The sequence below is a fragment of the Orycteropus afer genome, unplaced genomic scaffold (genome assembly GCF_000298275.1).
Source record: "Orycteropus afer afer isolate SDZICR_OR568_19922 unplaced genomic scaffold, OryAfe1.0 scaffold00042, whole genome shotgun sequence".
NCBI lineage: Eukaryota > Metazoa > Chordata > Mammalia > Tubulidentata > Orycteropodidae > Orycteropus > Orycteropus afer.
In genome coordinates this window covers 11,805,528-11,826,408 of record NW_006921629.1, presented here as the reverse complement: position 1 = coordinate 11,826,408, position 20,881 = coordinate 11,805,528, and the positions used below count along the sequence as shown (strand labels likewise).

At 45.3% G+C, this 20,881-nt stretch overlaps 1 protein-coding gene across 1 annotated transcript in view; it reads right to left on the bottom strand.

Annotated features, from left to right (window-relative positions):
- Nucleotides 1-20,881, bottom strand: part of RAP1GAP2 (RAP1 GTPase activating protein 2) — a 145,985-nt gene that overhangs the window by 89,194 nt on the left and 35,910 nt on the right. The window contains exon 2 of the mRNA XM_007937578.2: nt 954-989. Coding sequence (XP_007935769.1) covers nt 954-989 — 36 coding nt within the window. The remainder of the gene's footprint in view (nt 1-953; nt 990-20,881) is intronic.

Here is a 20,881-nt window from a genome sequence, read left to right as displayed (position 1 = left end):
TGGGTTTCCGAGGCAGTATCACTATGGAAGTAAATTGCCCAACCTTCCTTCCAAGGAGTGGCTGGTGGGTTTGAACTGCCAGCCTTCTGGTTAGCAGTCAAGTGCCTTAGGCACTACACTACCAGAGCTCCCTGTTTTAGGAGGTTTGTATTAATATTCCCTAGAGCAGCTGTTCTTAACTGTTATCCCTGAGCCTTTGGAATCCCAAAATCCATACTGAACACAGTTTTTGACTTGTTTGGCAGCTAACTGAAAGGTTGGAGGCTCGAGTCCACCAGAGATGCCTCAGAAGAAAGGCCTGGCAATCTACTTCTGAAAGGTCAGTCTTGAAAACCTGATGGAGCCCAGACAGTTCTACTCTGACACACAGGGTTCACCATGAATCAGCTCTAGTGTAACTAATGACAACAACAACTTCATTTCAGCCTAACAACCATCTAAGTGGATATTTTTATTCTTATTTATTTATTGAGGATTAGAAAAGTTAAGTCACTTGTACTAGTAAGTGTTACATGCAGAATTTGAACTCTGGTCAGTTTGATCCCAAAGTCAAAGAGGAGTGTCTTCCTCCCACCCCTCGGCTCTGCCTCCCAGACACAGGATATACTTCCTTTAAAAAGGGGCTTCCTTTCTTAGGTTTTCTTTCCAGGAACAAGGGACTCTTTCAAACCCTCCATACATCCATAGGGTTGATAGTATCCCCTCTGCTCTGCTGGAGGAGTTCTGTTTTTATCTTCTCCTTGTTGCTCAGGCAGGAGTTTTCTGGAATCCCCTGTGTGAAATGACCTCAGGCTGTGTGGGCCAATGGAACTGTGTGGGGTCTCTCTTCTCCCACCCCTTCCCTTGGAGCACCAAGTTCTTCCTGTTAGTTGTGCCTGGTGTTGAGTCAGCTGAGGCAACCGAAGCCCCACCCCCACCCCCAAGGTCTTGGATCCTCCTTTGAAAATACTCACCTGCATTTTCTCCAGCATCTCGAAGAACTCCGCAGACTGAAAGACACAAAGAGGGTAGGGGGAGAAGGGTGGGCAGTAAGCCAGGTGGTCTGCTGAGAAAACTTCTCCTCACTAACTGTCTGGAAGCTGAGCCTGGGGCTCCCCTGAGGGACAAAATTCATTTGGATCAACAGACAAGGTAATTTGATTTTGCCTTTGCAGGCTGTAGGGCCAGAACATCCCATTCAACAAAAGGGGAGGAAAAAAAAAAAAAAAAACACCAAGGCTGGCAAGCAGCCGTGAGGAGAGTAGCCACTCAGTCTCTCTCAGGGAAGAGAGGCCTGTGGGGCCCCTGATAACAGCCAAGTTCTTCAAAATGCCTAGAAATCCTGGGATTCATCCCAGCCCCCAGCAGCATTTGTGTTTGAGATGGGTTCCATCCAACAGTGGGGCTGAGGAGAGGACCAAGAAAGTAGTTTTCCAACTTTTGTGGTAACACTGCCCTTTGTCTCCTCATACAAAATCTCATTCAAACCGCTAATATATAAAACCAATCAAAGCAGAACTGCTTCGACCCAAGCTGCCATGGGAGCTTGAGCTTCTGAGGTGCCACTTTGTCTCCTCCTGTCCCTCGACCTTTGATCCTGAGGCACCTCTTTAGGACCCTAGGGCTTGTGAAGCAAAGCCTGAAAACCACTGAGCTGCAGACCTCAGAAGCCTTTCAAAATTTTCAAATCATACTTGTGCTACTCTGGTGCCCCCTTTCATATCTTCCAGGTAGAAACAAAAAGAAGGAGAAAAAAAGAAATGGAATGGGAGGGTAAGGGGATGGAAGCTCTTCCCCCAACAAAGCAAATGCAAAGTTTCCTCAGCACAGCTCCTCACATTGCATTTCACAGAAGCAGCTACACTTGACCACTGAAGCACAAAGAGTTAATAGATGTCCAGAACAAACAGTCCCCAGGCAATAGGTGAAAGGACAGAAGAACAGAAAACAGTAAGGAGAAGGTATGTGTCTGTCCTTGTCACCTCTGCATGCAGTGGCAAGTAAAGCATCCAAACTCTCCCTTCCTCTAACTTCTCAAAATAGAACCACCATGAGAAGGACTCCTGTGGGATCACCTGGGGAGACCCAACTCTGCAGCAGACTCCAAATGACTTCAGTCAGGACAAAGCTGACCTGTCAGAGGCAAAAAGCCTCTCATCTACCAGAAGTTCAGGCAGTAAGGTCTGGACGCTCCACAGGAGAATGGACAGGGGTAGGGAAAGCTTCGGGTACCCACATTCTGCCCCTGTGAGAGTAGTCACCAAATACCCAGCTCCCAACCCTACCATTCCCACTTGATCTGGGTGTAAATGCACCACACAAACTTTGCAGTCTTACCAACTCCAGTCTCCAGGAGATCAAAGTTATCGGCATAAAGAGTATGTACAAAGCAATAAAGACAAAAAGATGAGCAGAGGGATAGCACTGGGCAGAGACTCTCAACATTTTAAACACACACACCTTTGACCCAGCCATTCCACTCCTAAGTGTCTGTGCTGTAAACATACTCAACATGTGCACAGAGATAGATATACCAATGCGTTCACTGCAGCATTTTGTGTAACAATACAAAATGGAAGAAACTTAAATGTCAATCTATTGGAAACTGGTTAAAGTAAGCTATACTTATAGAATAAAATACAAATACTATCAATCACTGAATGCCAATAAATTAGATAAGTTAGATGAAATGGATAAATTCCTAGAAAGATACAAACAACTGAAAATTACTCAGGAAGGAATAAAAAATCTGACTAGACCTACAAATAACCAAAGAGATTGAATTAGTAATCAAAAAACTAGTCACCAAGAAAAGCACAAGGCCAGATGGGTTCATAGTGAATTCTACCAAATATTTAAAGAAGAATTAATACCAATTCCTCACAAACTCTTTAAAAAAAAAAACAGAGAAGGATTCCACTTTCCAACTCATTCTATGAGTCTTATATTACCAGACAAATGCATCACATAGGAAAAAAAACTATAAACCAATATCTATTATGAATATACACAGAAAAATTCTCAACAAAACACTAGCAAACCAAATTCAGTCACATATAAAAAGAATTATATACATCATGACCAAGTGAGACATATACCCAAGGGAAAATCAATGTAATATACCACATCAAGGGAGCTCTGGTAGCATAGTGCCTAAGGCACTTGACTGCTAACCAGAGGCTGGTGGTTCACCACTCCTCGGAAGGAAGATGGGGCAATCTACTTCCGTAGTGATACTGCCTCAGAAACCCAAGGAGGGGTCGCTATGGGTTGGGTCTGACTGGATGGCACATAACAACAACAACAACATACCACATCAATAGATGAAACAAATAAAAACCACATTATCATCTCAATAGATGTAGAAAAAGTATTTTACAGAATCCAATATCCTTTCATGATAAAAACAATAAACAAATGAGGAATAGAAGGAAACTTCCTCAACCTGATAAAGCCTATCTATGAAAAACCCACAGCTAACATCATATACAATGGTTAGAGATTGGACACTTTCATGTTCACCACTGCTATTTAAAATTGTACTAGAAGTTCTAGCCAGGGTATTTAGGTAAGATAAAGAAAAAGTATCCAGATACGAATGGAAAAAGTAAAACTATCTCTATTTACAGATGACACAATCTTATATACAGAAAATCCTAAGGAATCCACTTAAAAAAAAACTATTAGAATTAACAAATGAGTCCAACAAGGTTGCAGTATACACAATAAATATTTTAAAAATCAATTGTATTTCTATACATTAGCAATGAACAATCTGAAAATGAAATTAAGGGAACAATTCCATCTACAAAAACATAAAAAAATAAGATACTTAGGAATAAAGTTAACAAAAGAAGTACAAAATACATAACATGAAAAGTACAAAACACTGATGAAAAAAATTTTACAGATCTAAGTAAACGGAAAGACTTCCATGTTCATGGACCCGAGGACTTAACACAGTTAAGATGGCAATGTTGTCCCAGTTGATCTACAGATTCGATGCAATTCCTCCCTGTGAGAATCCGAGATGGCTTCTTTGTAGAAATTGAGAAGCTGATTCTAAAACTGATATGGAACTCAAGGGATTCAGAGCAGCCAAAACATTTATTAAAAAGAAGAACAAAATTTGAGGGGATGCTTCCTAATTTCAAAACTTACCATGAAGCAACAGTAACCAACACAGTATGGTACTGTCATAGGATAAATATATAGATTAAGGGGATAGAATTGAGAGTCCAGAAATAAATCTATGTATCTACGGTCAATTGATTTCAACAAGGGGAAAGAATGGTCAATTCAATAAATGGTGCTGGGACAACTTAATAGCCTCATGCAAAAGAAAGAAATTAGACCCTTATCTCACACTACATACTCAAAATGGATCAAAATTCTAAATGTAAGAGCTAAAAATATAAAAATCTTAGAAGAAAATGTAGGGTAAGTCTTGATGATCTCAGATTTGGCAATGGGTTCTTAAGATCTGACACCAAAAGCTTAAGCAACAAAAGAAAAAATAGGTACATTAGACTTCATTAAATTTAAAACTTCTGTGATTCCACAAACACTATCAAGAAAGTGAAAGTGGGAGAAAATATTTGCAAACTATACATCTGATAAGGGACTTACAAGCTAAAATATATAATGAACTCTTACAACTTAATAACAAAGTAACTCAGCTTAAAAACAGGCAAAGGATTGAACAGATGTTTCTCCAAAGAAGATATACAAATGATAAACAAGCATATGAAAAGATGCTCAGTACCACTAGTCATCACAGAAGTGCAAATCAAAACAATGAGGTACAACTTCACACTCACTAAGATGGCTAGAAAGGAGCGCTGGTGGCACAATGGTTAAAGCATTCCACTCCTAACCAAAAGAGCAGTGGTTCAAACCCACCAACCACGCCATGGGAGAAAGATGAGGCAGTCTGCTTCCATAAAGATTTACAGCCTTGAAAACCATATGGGGCAGTTCTACTCTCCCCCATTGGGTCACTATGAGTTGGAATCAATACAATGGCAAAAGGAAGATGGCTAGAATAAAAAAGATAGACAATAACAGGTGTTGGTGAGGATGTGGAGAAACTGGAAACTTCATACACTGCTGGGAATGTTAAATGGTGCTGCTTCTGTGGAAAACAGTTTGGCAGTTGCTCAAAAAGTTACTATTTGATCCAGCAATTCCACTCCAAAGTATATATCCAAGAGAAACAAAAGCATATGTCCACACAAAAACTTGTACATGGATGTTCATACCCACATTATTCATAATAGCCAAAAAGTAGAAGCAACCCAATTGTCTATCAACTGATAAATGAATAAGTAAACTGTGGTATATCCATACAATGGAGTATTATTCAGCCATAAAAAGGAATGAAGTACTGATACCTGCTACAACATGAATCTTGAAAACATTATGCAAAGTGAAAGAAGCCTGACACAAACAACCATATACTTATGACATCATTTATATGAAATGCCTAGAATGCACAAAGCTGCAAAGACAGAAAGCAGATCATTTTAGCAGATTATTTAGGAATGAGAGGAATGGGAGGTAAGGGGTGAAGGCTGAAGGATACGGGAGCTTCTTTTGAGGTGATGAAAATATTCTCAAAGTTATTATGGTAATGGTTGCACAACTTTGTAAATATACTAAAAACCATTAAGTGCACACTTTAAATAGATAAATTGCATGGTCTCAATAAACCTGTTACCAAAATACTATTCAGCCATTCAAAAGAGAGCAATAGATTTACTTTGCTTGCATATATATATATACATATATATATATATATATATATATTTCCAAGATATATGAGGGGGAAAAAGCAAATATGATCTCATTTTTATAAAAAGAACTATAAAGATCTATATGTGTGTATGTAAATGCATAGAAAGTGCTCTGAAAAAATATGCATCAGACTGTCCAAAGGGGGAGGTGAGGGTGGTGAAAGGAGTTTTGCTTTATAGTCTGCCTACTTTACAAGCATGCGGACCCATGTTACTTGCATAATTAAACTTTTAAAAACTAAGTTCTCCTTTTGCATATACAGTACTGAGTTGTCAGGGAAAGCAAACATGGGTATAGGGATGGATAGATAGGTGAACAAGCTAAACAATAGGTATGTCTAAATGGAGAGTGTATCCAAGATCATATATAGGGTTGGCAGACAATGGGTCCATAAGTTCATGTGAATGATCAGAATTCCCAGGTGTATAGTAGAGCTGACAAGGGGCAAGGTTATGGTCATTGCTTGGTCACAGCCAGCTACCCAGAGGGACCGAGTAGTTGAGCCTGCGGGCTTGGGACCATAGTCGCAGGGGACATCAGGCTCAATTGGCATAACATACTATACAAAACATTGTTCCACCTACTACTTTGGCGAGTAGCGACTGGGACCTTAAAAGCTAGGAAGCTGCCATCTAGATGCAACAACAGGTCTCTCCTCGTCAGGAAGAAAGAAGAAAACCAGAATTAATGGAAACAATCAGTCCTAGCGACTGGTACACCATCAGATCTGCAACCTATACAACTATGAGACCAGAAGAACTAGATGGTGCCCAGCTACCACTGCCATTCACTTGGAAGGGATGTAGGAGATCCTGCATAAAGAGGGAGAACGATGTGGTACAAAACTCAAAATCATTTGGAGGCAAAAAAAAAAAAGAAGGTGGGGACCAGGTTTGCTGGTCCAATAGAGCCTGGTGTAACCACTGAGACTATGGCCCCTAGTTGCCCTTCAGGTCTGGAACTGAGCCCACAACTGTGGTTTCCAGCCAAACAAAGTACAGGCATGTGAGTTAAACATTTACCTCAAGTAGATATACGCCCTGGAGAGAACAATCATGGGAGAAGGAAGGGCTGCTTATGCACAGGGAGATAGCTCAGGGTGCAGAAGAGTATGAAGGGATGGACACTGGGAGGAGGTAACTATGGGGAGGAAGTGGGAGGGGAGCTGCTGCATTGTAAATTTTGGTCAATGTCATGAGACAAAGTATATGTGAACTGCTGTGTGAAAAGTGAATTTACTCTGTAAATCTTCACCCAAATCCTAATTTAAAAAAAAAAAAAACTAAGTTCTGTGAAGGAAACAGAAAAGTGTGCAAAGGGGATGGGTGAACAAACAACTTACTAAAGGAAAAATATAAATGCTTAATAAATATATTGAAATATGCCCAACTCCCTAATTATCAAGGAAATTAAACATAAGGTAGTACCTTTGACCTATCAGATTGGCCAGGATTGAAAAGAATACTCAGTGTTGGCAGGGATGTGGGAGTGAGTACATAGTAACTATAGGTAAGCATATACTTGGGACAAACTTCCTAAAGGGCAATTTGGACTATGTGTCCTATGCCGTAAAAATATTCACATCCTTAATTCTCACCTTTCAAACGGGAGATGTGAGTTGATTCTAATCAACTAATACACCTCCCATGCAGCCACCACTCCTGTAACAGTGAAGGCTTCACGATGCTGAACAGGTTTCAGCGGAGGTGTCAGACTAAGACAGACAAGAAGAAAAGTGTGGCGATCTAGTTCCAAACATCAGCCAATGGACACCCTATGGATCACGATGGTCTGATCTGCAGCCAATTATGGGCCTGGCACAGGACCAGGCAGCATTTCATTCCATTGTGCATGGGGTCGCTCGCCATACAACAGGGGCCAACTCTAAATCAGTATTTGGACAAGTACACAGGACATTTGCTGCAGCATTGTTTATAGGCAAACATGTGGAAACAGAACAGCTACCCACCAGTGAAAGGAAAGAGGTAATAATACACAGGAGTATGCCCATCCAATAAAAATCCTACAAAGATTCACAGTGCATTGCTAAGTGAGAGAGACAACAAAAAAGGGTTCAGAACAAGGTGATGGCATTTATTCAATTAAACATAAAAAGCAACTTTGGGTACACACAGGCATAGATCTTCATCATATGAGTACATATGTCATCCCTCAGGAAAAAATATCTTGAAGGATACATGTCAAATGAGTTATAAGATTAAAGATTATTTTTTTCCCCTTTTGCTTTTCAGTATTTTTAATTATTTTATCTCATTCACTGTCGTCAAGTCGGATCCAACTCACAGCAACCCCTCCTTGGGTTTCCGAGGCGGTATCACTACAGAAGTAGATTGCCCAACCTTCCTTCCGAGGAGTGCCTGGTAGGTTTGAACCGCCAGCCTTCTGCTTAGCAGTCAAGTACCTTAGGCACTATTTTTATAATTGGTTGATGTTTTTAAGACTTTGATACATGAGTGGAGGCTCTGCTTTCTTTGTTTCCCCCAGCTTAATAACAGGATGTGTCCAGGGACGCAAGTACACAGCCTTCAGTGCCTGCAGAAAACCCCTGGATTCAGGCCAATTCATTCCCAGGTCTTTCCTTGGCTCTGTGGATTGTAGACTATGAGGCTCTTCTCCAATCACCCCCAAATCGAGTCCACTCTTTGCTATCCATGAAAAGTGACAATTAAAAAATACATTAAGTTTAGTCTTACACAATACCCTCTGTTAGTCAATCAGTTAACCCCAACTGATTATGCACCTACACTATGGAAGGTATGGATGGGATGCTGGGAAAATGAAGACATACTATGCAAGGGCCCAATGTCTAGGGTTCTTGATCTTAATTATGAGATAACCAGTGCCACAGTGGTTCAGAGGAAACAGAGAACACTTCTTGCTGGGAGGTCAAATATATTAGTTACTGGTAGTAGGAGCTCTGGTAACATAGTGTCTAAGGCACTTGACTGCTGACCAGAAGGCTGGCGGTTCAAACCCACCAGCCACTCCTTGGAAGGAAGGTTGGGCAATCTACTTCCATAGTGATATTGCCTCAGAAATCCAAGGAGGGGTCGCTATGAGTCAGGCCCAACTCAACAGCACATAACAACAACAGCAATGGTAGCATAGTGCCTAAGGCACTTAACTGTTAACCAGAAGGCTAGCGGTTCAAACCTACCAGCTACTCCTCAGAAGGAAGGTTGGGCAATCTATTTCAGTAGTGATACCACCTCAGAAACCCAAGGAGGGGTCGCTATGAGTCAGATCTGACTCGACGGCACATAACAACAACAACAATTGCAGTATAGCAAATTACTCCAAAATTTAGTGGCCTAAAACAATTTCTTTGGCTTTGGTGACTAGCAACTGGAGTCTTAAAAGCTTACAAGCAGCCATCTAAGATGCAACAATTGGTCTCTTCACATCCAAAGAATAAAGAAAGTCAAAGGCACAGGGAAACTATTAGTCCAGCAGACCAGTGAACCACGCAGACCTCAGCCTACATGCCCCTGAGACCAGATGGTGTCTGGCTACCACTGTCAACCACTCAGAAAGGGATCAAAAAAGGAGATCACGGATAGAGTGAGAGAAAAACGTGAAACAAAACTCAAAATCAAAGACCAAGTTTACTGGTCTTATGGAGACTGGTGAAACCAGAAACTATGGTCCTAGCCACCCTTTGGACCTCACTCCCATGGCTTCCAGTCAAACAATAGACAGGCATATAAGGTGAACATTTCTACCAGGTAGGTACACTCCTTACAACAATCAACCATGGGAGATCAGAAGGGCAGTATGTGCACAGGGAGACAGCTCAGGGGGCAGGAATGTACAGGAAAGAAGGACACAGGGAAAAGGTAACCACAGGGTGGAAGTGGGAAGAGAGCTGAACAAGTTCAGTGGACTAGTGGACCGTGAGAAGCTCAGCCTACATGATCATGAGACCACAAGAACTAGATGGTGCCTGGCTACCACTGTCAACCACTTGGAAAGGGATCAGTGCAGGAGATCCTGGGTAGAGTGGGAGAACGAAGTGGAACAAAACTCAAAATCATTACCAAAAAAAGACCAGGTTTACCAATCTGATAGAGCCAGGTGAGACCCCTGAGACTACGGTCCCTAGTTACTCTTCAGGTCTGGAATTGAACTCACTCCCGTGGCTTCCAGCCAAACAACAGACAGGCATATAGGGTGAACATTTACCTCAGGTAGGTACACTCCTTAGAACAATTAATCATGGAGAACAGAAGGGCAGTATTTGCACAGGGAGATAGCTCAGAGGGCAGGAATGCATAGGAAAGAAGGACATAAAGAAGAGGTAACTACTGGGAGGAAGTAGGAAGAGAGCAGTTACATTGCGGAGATTGCAGTCAGTGTCATGAAACAAAATGTGTATGAACTGTTGTATGGAAAATGAATTTGCTTTGTAAACTTTCATCCAAATCACAATAAAAATGTTAAAAAAGCGAGAGAGAGCTGTTACATTATGGGGATTGCAATCAATGTCATGAAACAAAATGTGTATGAACTGTTGAATGGAAAATGAATTTCCTTTGCAAACTTTCACCCAAATCACAGTTTTAAAAAATGGAAAGAAAAAAAAAATTCTGTGGGTCAGGATTTTAGGAGTGGCTTAGCTAGGCTGTTCTGGTTCTTGTTTTCTCATGTGGTTGCAGACAGGATGTCAGCAGGGGCTGCATGAATCTCAAGGCTTGACCGGGGCTGGAGAATCCACTTCCAAGATGGCACACTCACAAGGCTACTGGCAGGAGGCCTCAGCTCCTCATCACATGGGCCTGTCTATAGGCTGCTTGAGTGTCCTCACAATACAGCATCTAACTTCCCCCAGGGTGAGCGACTGAAGACAGACAGAGCACAGAGGAGGTGGCAATACTTCTTTGGACTTAGTCCTCGCACAGCATCACTTCTACTTTATCCTGTTATTAGAAGGAAGTCTCAAAGCCCAGCCCACACTCAAGGGGAGGGGAATTGGACTTTATCTTTTGAAGGAAGGAGTGTCAAAGAATTTATGGACATACTTTAAAATCACCACATCAAGGAAGGCTTCTTGCAAGAGGAAGACCTTGTAAGATAGAGTCACTTGACAGAGAGAATTGAAAAGGGCATTCCAGGCAGTGGAAACTGCAGGGGCAAAGGTGGAAAGGTGGAGAAGCAGGACATGTATTCAATGGATGGTGAGTGGATCAACCTGGCTGGACTGAGGTCTCTGGGCCAGGCATCCTGAGGATGGTTGGAAAGGAGGGCTGGGGTCTACACCTGAGGAACTCTGGACACTAGGATCAGACTTCATCTGGAAGGCCATGGAGAGCTACTTAGGTTTAGGTACAGTGGAAAGACAGGGAGGCAGTGGCTGACCTGTTACTATCTAGTTGTGTGTCTTCAGATAAATTACACAACCTCTCTTAATTCCATATCCTCATCTGTAAATAATCCCTGCCTCCTGGGGTTCTTGTGAGAATGGAATGAGAAGCAGCAATCAGAAACACGGAGCCCCTGGGCAATGCAAATGGTTAACACCCTTGGCTGTGAACCAAAGGGCTGGAGGATTGAGTCCACCCAGAGGCACCCTGGAAGAAAGGGCTGGCGGTTGACTTCCAAATAACCAAAGACTGAAAATCCCATGAAGCACAGCTCTCCTCTGACACACATGGGCTTGCTGAGTCAGAATAAAGTGGACGGCAACTGGTTTGGTTATTAGAAACCAGCTTTATTCTGTCGGAAGGAGCTCTGGTGGCATAGTGCTAAGGCACTTGACTGCTCACCAGAAGGCTGGTGGTTCAAACCCACCAGCCACTCCTCAGAAGGAAGGCTGGGCAATCTACTTCCGTAGTGATACTGCCTCGGAAACCCAAGAAGGGGTTGCTATGAGTCAGATCCAACTTGATGGCAGTATGTTTGTTTTGTTGTTGTTGTTGTTGTTTTATCCTATTGGAAGTGGGGCTAGCAGCTGTAGGATACTGAGCTATCTTTGCTTTAGGATATTTCAGTGGTATCACTAGGGTGGTGTAGGAGGTGACACCAAAATGACACCGGGGTTTGCAGTGGCCGTGGAGGCACCAGCAGGCGACCTGGTGCTGCAGGAAGAGGGACCACCCGGGCAGTGGTGTCACCTGGGTTAGTGCTACCTGTCACCCCGTGTGGTAACTCATCACCACCCACTACCCCTCATCCCATACCAGTCAGGGTACAGGTGGAAGCCTTGGCACCCACCACTGGGTGAAGAGGAGGGTCTCTAGCTTGGTCAATGGGAAAGGGGAGGACTGCGGGGAACTGCCTAGGACAGGGCCGGAAGCAAGGCTCCACAGTGCTCAGCCCTGTGTGGGGGAGGGGGGAAACAGGGTAGAGGAGGTGCTCCCCGACAGCCAGCTCCACCCACGCAGGGGCCAGGGGTTGACACCATGAATTATCACATTGGGGGACACCAACCCTAGGACCACCCCTGGGATATTTAGCTTTTCTTGACTTCATTGGTCTTCCCAGAGGAAAGTGTTCAGGTTACTGTTTAAAAAGCATCTGTGATTCCTGAATGAAGATGCTTCATGGCCTCAGGCTGGGACCAAATCAAACCCACTGCCATTGAGTCAATTCTGACTCACAGCGACACCCTCATTGGGTTTCCAAAGCTATAAATCTTTACCGAAGTAGATTGCCCCATCTTCCTCCCACAGAGCAGCAGGTGGGTTTGAATCGCCAACCTTCTGGTTAGCAGCCAAATGCCTTATCCACTATGCTACCAAAGCTCCTTCAGGCTGGGACAGGTGGAGAGAAAAAAAAGGGCTATGATTCATCCTCAGCCCTGAGTAACGCACTGGGTGGACGGCTCCTATGTGGACAGCGCTCAGGAGCAGAAACCTGCCAGGCTAGCCCCACACCTCTGACTCGTTGAACTTTCCAATAGGACAGCTCCAGTCTTGGTTAAGAATGTGTCTCCTTTTCCACTCAGAAGCGGGGTGAGTCAAACCAGCATGGAACAGCAACCCTGGCCATTCAGACCCACCCTTGGTCCACACCCCCGGAGATGGCGTCACACAGCCAAGCGCACACAGCAGGCACTCAATAAATGTTCCATGACTCACTGGCACTGTCCTGCATGTCCCCTCAGGACAGACTGAAGGCCTGCCCAGGGATCTCCCTCCATCAGAAACCAGGCAGTGGCTTTCCAAAGAGGAACCAATTCAGCCTCCTTGCCAACAGCAGCGTCCATTCAGCTGTCTTATTATTAGAAACAGCGGTTGCCATCCAGAGCAGCACAGCGGCCAGTGCTTCCCCTGGGCTCTCCTTTAACAGCCTGTCAAGTATGCCGCGAAACCATCACCCAGAGCCAGCACTCGACACTCACAGGGTGGGCCTTGGGGTTCAGTTTCCACCCAGTTCCTCTTCTCACCACCTCCCAATATAGCAACCACCTGGTTTCTTCCTTCAGAAAGGCAAAAGGAGTCCTGGGGGAGAGAGTGCTGGAGGAGGTCTGAGCAGCTGGTCAGTCTGAGAAAAACTTCCTCAATCCCCCTTCTTGCTCCCTAACTAGGGACCCTCAGAAAAACTTGCTCTGGAGCCAGCCCGTGGCCCAGACAGTGAAGAAGTAGAAGCAATGGAAGGAATTTCAGATGATGTTCCTGTGGTGTCAGCAGGTGTGTGTGTGTGGGGGGGGAAGGTCACTGCAGCCCATCTCATTGCTCTGGGCCCTTTCCTAAGGCCAGAGGAGAACTGACCAGCCTGCCATCTGGTCCATAAGAGCTCCACACATCAAGAGTGGACGTGGCTTTTCCCTGCAGATGGGTACTGTCTGTTTTTTCCTCCCAGTTGGTGAGGTCCCACCAACATACTTTCAATCTCCCTCCTCCTCCTCTCTGACCATGGCAGGACACTTGTTGCCCTACTGGGCAACCTGCCCTAGCTCTCTCTGTGTTCCTGGTGGGTGACCTGCTGGGCTCCTCTCCCCACTCCTGGAGGTGGGGGTGTCTTTAGGTGTGAGCAGCCTCCCCAGGAAGACCCCTCACAGTACAGGATGGTGGTGCCTGAGCCTCAGATGGCTGCAGAGGGATGACAGCAGCCGCGTGTGCAGAGCTGCGGTAGAACGCCCAGCACACAGCACACACTCCGTGCACAGGGGTGGCTGCCTGCTGACACAGCCCATCTCAACTACGACACACGCCAAGAGAGGCTACGGCATGTCAAGAGCAACAAGAGACATGAAAGCAAGACAAGGATGAAGGAGAAGGTGTATTCCACCCACCTTGGGTCCTAGGAAAATGGGGTAGAGATAAGAGATGGGAAGTACCTGTGGGAGGGGGTGAAAGAGTACAGAGCAAGTTTCTCATCTTTCTCATCACAAAAGAAAAGGATTTTTGGAAAGTTCTGTAGAGAGTTTATGGAAAGCTGAGAGAGCTGAAACCTTGAGCATACACCCCATTTGGAGCCAGATGGATGTGCCCACGCCTGACTAACTGCCCTGGCTCTGCAACCGGCTCAAAGACCCATGTCCACAGGGCCAGCAGAGTGAGGGCCAGCTGGCCACCATTCTGACTGCTGTGGCCTGTGGAAAATGCCAATGCCACTCCCAGGCAAGACACAAAAGAGCTCATGAGAATGGAGGCTCCCAGAGAGCAGGGCTTTTTATTTTCTCACTGCTGTGTCCCGGAGGGAGTCTCTGGATGGTACAAACAATTCACACACTGAGCTGTTAACCAAAAGGTTGGCGACTAGAAGCCACCCAGACATGCCTCAGAAGAAAGGCCAATCCATCTACTTCTGAAAAATCCGCCATTGAAAACCCTGTGGAACACAGTTCTACTCTGACACACATGAAATCGCCATGAGTCAGAGTCAATTCAATGGCAATTGATTTGGTTTGTATTCCCCAGGACCTAGACCTGCCTGGCACAGGTAGAAGCTCAAGAAACAAGAGCCAATGAATGACTGAATACTCTGCAAATGAAGCAGGCAGTGGAGGCTGATGGCTAGGCCTGGGAGGGGCAGGGCTGGCTCCTCAAGATGGCTAAGGTCAGGGATGGACAGGCCAGTGTCCCTGCTAGTTAGCTTGCTCTCTGGCCACAGACTGCACACTCGGACAGCCAACCCTATCCTCAAGGGTGCCACTAATTATACATTGGCATCAGAGCCAAGGACGGTTCCAACCAAAGCTTCCTCCATCATCAACATCATCAACACATCTTCATGTTTCTTCCAGTTTTTGTGCTCCTCTTCCTCCACCTCATGCTGAACCCAGCCCCCCTGCTGCTAGTAGCTTCAGAGCCACCAATTCAGCTGCAACACTTGGGACAGGAGCCTGCAATGGTGCTTTATGACCTATGGACAAAGTCAAACCTGGTGGTGGCGAGTTGATTCCGACTCACGGCAACCTCATGCATTACAGAGTAGAACTCCTCTATTGGGTTTTCTTGGCTGTAATCTTTACAGAAGCAGATCACCAAGCCTTTCCTCCTGGGTTTGAACCATCAATCTTATCTTTTTTTTTTTTTTTTTTTTTTTTTACTTTTATTGTGGTGAAAACATACACAATAAGACATTCACCAACATAACACTTACAGAAAATGAGATGATATAAATAAAGTTATAGGCAGTCCCGGGTATTCTTTGGCACCTGTGATGTGCCAGGCACTGGGCACTGAACCAGGTACTTGACAAATGCCACCCAATAAACCTCACAAATGCCCAGGGAGGGAAGGCTGGAGTAGTTAAGCAGCTGGCTCCAAATGAACACAGTAGAGCCACACCCAGATTCAAATCCAGATGGAGGTGGGTTGCCAACTCAACATTTCACATGCATGACTGATAGGCATCTCAAACATAACAAGTCCCAAAAAGAACTCTCATTAATTCTTTTCTTCTAAAAAACCCTCTTCCGGGCAAGGGTGTCGAGAAATTGGAACCCTCATCCACTGATGGTGGGACTGTAAAATGATGCAGCCACTGTGGACAATAGTTCAACAGTTCCTGTTAAACACAGAATTACCATATGTCTCAGCAATTCCACTCCTAGGTATATACCCTAAGGAGCTCTCGTGGTGGGGTGGTTAAGGCATTCGGTTGCTAACTAGAAGGCTGGCAATTCAAACTCACCAGCCGCTCTGCAAAAGAAAGATTGGACAGTCTGCTTCCATAAAGATTTACAGCCTTGCAAACATTGATCTACAGGTGGATAGATGGGTCGACATAACTATTAGGTATGTCTATGCAGGTGGGAGTGTGCCCAAGATCATGCATAGAGTTGGCAGACAATGTTTCTACAAGTGTATTGCTATGTTCTGTAAAAATTCCCAGGTATGTAGTAGAGCTGACAAGGGGCAAGGCTGTAGTCACTTCTTGGCCACCGCAAGCTACCCAGAGGGAGCAAGTAGTTAGACCTGTGGGCTCAGGACCATACTTGCAGGGCACAGCAAGCTCAATTGGAATAACATACTACCCAAAACATTGTTCCACATCCTACTTTGGCAAGTAGCGACTAGGATCTTAAAAGTTTGCAAGCAGCCATCGAGATGCAATGATGGGTCTCTCCTCATCCAGAGCAAAGAAGAATGAAGAAAACCAAAGATGCATGGAAACAATTAGTCCAAGTGACTGGTACTCCATGTGATCCTCAGCCTATATGACTATGAGACCAGAAGAGCTAGATGGTGCCTGGCTACCACTGTCAACCACTCGGAGGAGGATCTATGTAGGAGATCCTGGATAGAGTGAGAGAACAATGTAAAAGAAAACTCAAAATCATTTAAAAAAAGGGGGGGGGGGTGCAGGTTTGCTGGTCTGATAGAGCCTGATGAAACCACTGAGACTATGACCTGTAGCTGCCCTTCAGGTCTGGAATTGAACCCACTCCTGTGGCTTCCAGCCAAACAAAAGACAGGCATAAGAGCTGAACATTTATATTAGGTAGATACACTCCTTGGACAGATCAGCCATGGGAGAACAGAAGTGCTGTGTATGTACAGGGAGTTAGTTCAGGGGGCAGGAGTGCCTGGGAGGGAGGGATACAGAGAAGAGGTAACTATGGGGAGGAAGACGGAGGGGAGCTGTTGCATTGTGGGAAATGGTAGTCAGCTGTATGGAAAGTGAATTTGCTCTGTAAACTTTCACTCAAATTACAATAAAAATTAAAAAAAAAAAAGATTTACAGCCCTGGAAACCCAATAGGGGTCACTATGAGTCAGAATCATCTCGATGGCCGTGAGTTTGGTTTCGGTTTGAGGTATATACCCAAAAGACTTACAATCAGGAACACAAACAGAAACTTGTATACCAATGTTCATCACAGTATTATCCACAACAGCCAAAAGATGGAAACAACCCAAGAATCCACCAACAGATGAATTAATACACAAAATGTGGTCTTTACATACAATAGAAATGATTCAGCCATAAAGTTCTAATACATGCTACAACATACACAACTTTGAAAGCATGCTAAGTGAAATAAGTCAGACATAAAAGGCACATATATTATGATTCCATTTATGTGAAATATCTAGACTAGGCAAATGCATAGAAACCAAAGTAGATTAGAGGTTACCAGGGGCTGAGGGAGGGGAAAGTGGGGAGTTATTGTTATTGGGTACCGAACTTCTGTTTGGGGCAATGAGAAAGTTTTGGAAATACATAGTGGTGATGGTTGCACAACATTACGAATTTAATTAATGTCCCTGAACTGTACATTTAAAAATGGTTACAATGGCAAATTTTGTTATATGTGTTTTATACTTCTGCCCAACCTGTCACTCAGTCATTGTTGATTTCTTATTCCTTTATCTCTCACATCCAATCCACCTGCAAGTCCTTCATCAACATACACTTGGAGTGTGACCACTTCTCACCACTTGCACTGCTGCCATCATCCTTCACATCTTTCTTCTGGACCACACAATCGCTTCCTCACCTGGCTCCCTGCCTCCACACCAGCCCCTCTCCAACCAGTTCCCCTCCAACAACTCCATGGTCTCTCTGGAAAGACAAGTCACATGACATCTTTCCTCAGCATAAGACCCCTCAATGTATCACTACACATCCCTGGCCATGTTCCAGAGTGGTCAGGCCATTTCCAATTGATAAACAGGGTCACAGACCTCTTCCCCAACCTGGAGTCAGTGGTGGCTCAGCCTGAGGTTGAGGAACTCCTTAGCCCAACCCCCAACAAGTGTCCCATCCCTTCCCACACTCATCCCTAAACAGTCACCCTCAGCTACATTAGAGAGAAGGGGATGACACAGCCAAGGAGAGAAAACAGTATGTCCTCAACCAGCAGTAGGCAGATTTGTGAATGAAGACAAGCCCAGCAGTCCCAACCTGCCCCACTAAGCCTGGGCCTCCCGTGCTCCCAGGGAGGACACCAAGAGCCTGGTGGCACTGCAGTAGGGGACCCTCAGGATTTCCAGGGACAGTCTAGCTTGGCAGAAAAGGGTCTTGGCTCTGCGGGACAGTGGGAACTTCACACACGTCGCTCCCAACCGTCACACCAAATGCACAGCTCTGAGGCTCTATGACAGGACGTAGAGTCCCCTGCCAGGGCCACCTGGGCACCACAGCCCAGAGAGGACAGGGAGCTAGACCAATAAGGCTAGGCTGGCCAGCTCTCTGTGTCTGGAGCCAGCCTAGCCAGAGTCCCTCCCTCTCTGCCCTGGAAACCCCCACCTGCAGCACAGCCCTCAGCTGGCAGTGGGTCCTCTTGCCAAAAAGCTTTCTCAACTCTGCGTAGGCCCTTGCCAGGACCCCCACCTCCAATCTCCAGAGGTCAGAAAGGCCTTGCCCCCTGCCTGTGTTCCATTCCCCATGACCCCCTATCCCAACAGAGACACAGTCCCCTCTGTCTCTGGTCTCTGCCCCTCCTGCCCCTGAGTGACAGGTGGCTTCCATGTCCCATGGTAGGCAAACAGTCACCAGAGGCTCCCTGCCAGGTATCAGCAGGTTTCAGCCTCTTTGGCCGTCAGGGCCTACAAGGCATTCCTCCACAGTCCCAGGACACTTACCAAAAGGTTCTTTAAGAAATCCATCATCTTCTGCCAGCCCCTCTCCCCTTGGCATGGGGGGCCCGTCTGCCTGAGTACCACGGCAGCTGCTGCTGCTACCGCCACGGCTGTGCTGCTGCTGTTGACGTTGGACAACTTCCTTAAGATCAAACAAGGAACTGCAGGATTTGGGTGTCCGCCCGGAGCTGTTATTCCACATTGACTGCCTTGACCTTTGACCCTTCCCTTGCCGGTGCTGTTTTTTCTGGGGAGCTCATGGCTAGTGAGGGTGCCACATATCACATATCTTATAGGCAAGGGGTCCCTCCCAGAGGAGAGGCACTCTACCAGCAGGTTGTAAGAGAAAATCCATTTGGGGGCCTAGGAAAGTAAGGGGCCAGCAGCATTCTTCTCCCATTCATGCCTGGAGCAAGTTCTCGAGGCTGCTAGCCTGCGATGCTCGCTGGAAGGCAGGGCGGGGACACAGGACTCAAGCAACAGTGCAAGGCCAGAAGACCAGGGGTCTGATCTGCTGTGGGATTTCAGGCAGGCATATCACTTGGTTGGGAGTCTCAATTTTCCCATTTATGTATTGGGAAGCCCTGTGTGTACCTGGGTTCGATTCCCAGCCAGCACACCTCCTGCATAGCCACCACCTGTCTTGTCAGTGGAGGTATGTGTACTGCTACGATGCTGAACAGGTGGAGCTTCCAGACTAAGACAGACTAGGAAGTCTATTAAGAGCTCTGGTGGTGTAGTGCCTAAGGCATTTGATTGCTAACCAGAAGGCTGGAGGTTCAAACCCACCAGCCACTCCTCGGAAGGAAGGTTGGGCAATCTACTTCTGTATTGATACTGCCTTGGAAACCCAAGGAGGGATCGCTTTGAGTTGGATCTGACTCAATGGCAGTGCGTGTGTGTGAGGAAGTCTATAGGGGCTCTGGTGGTATAGTACCTAAGGCATTTGACTGCTAATCAGAAGTCTGGCAGTTCAAACCCACCAACCATTCATTAGAAGGAAGGTTGGGCAATCTACTTCCGGAGTGATACCACCTCGGAAACCCAAGGAGGGGTTGCTATGAGTCGGATCTGACTCGATGGCAGTGTGTGGTGTTTGTTTATGTTGGGATGGGCTCCAGGAAGCTGTAGTTTTAGCCCTGCCAAGGACTCCAGGAGCTCTGGTAGTGTAGTGCCTAAGGCACTTGACTGCTAACCCGAAGGCTGGAGATTCAAACCCACCAGCCACTCCTCAGAAGAAGACTGGGCAATCTACTTCTGTAGTGATACTGCCTCAGAAACCCAAGGAGGGATCGCTATGAGTCAGATCCGACTCGACTGCAGTTGAGTTTGGTTTTTGTTTTAGTAAGCCTACTGGTGATCTACTTCCAAAATCAGCCAGTGAAAACCCTATGGGGCACAACGGTTTGATCCCACTGTACATAGGGTCTCCATGAGTCAGGGGTCTACACTACAGCAGCAAACAATAACAATAATGTATAATGAGTATAAAAATGAAGTAAAAGGAGGAAATCAGATGCCTGCATTTTTAAAGGCACAAGGGCCCATCAGAGCCTAAAGCATCACTAGTCAAAAGTTTGAAGAAACAGGTAAAAGCAACACTTGCTTCCAAGGATGGGACAAGTGGAAAGAGGCAGAGGCATAGGAAATTGTTTTCTTTCAGGGAAAAATCTGGATTTTTTTATTTTTATTTATTTATTTAGTAATCCATTGCATGTATTACTTTGGTTAAAAATTATTTTTTTAATGTCCTTTAAGAAAGAGAGGAATCTTCATATCCTGTGACTATGCCACTAGAAAAATTAAAAATAAATAAAGTGGCTTGGGGAGACAGGCACTGCATTTACAGCTCCAGGCCCAGAGGCACCCTTGAGCTGTGCTGTTAACAAGAGCTCTTGGGTTCTTCCAAGGATGAAGGGTGAGAAGCCGGCTCTGGGGACTTAGCCCAGGGCTCACCTGGGTCTTAGAGTCTCCTTCCAACACTAATAAATGTGTCACACTCAATACCAATCCAGGGTCCCAGTGACAGTTTGGGAAGGAAAGCAATGTCTCTGGATCAGAAGAAAAGGAATAACTTTTAAAATCTCTCCAAGAACAGCAGTATGGTGTGA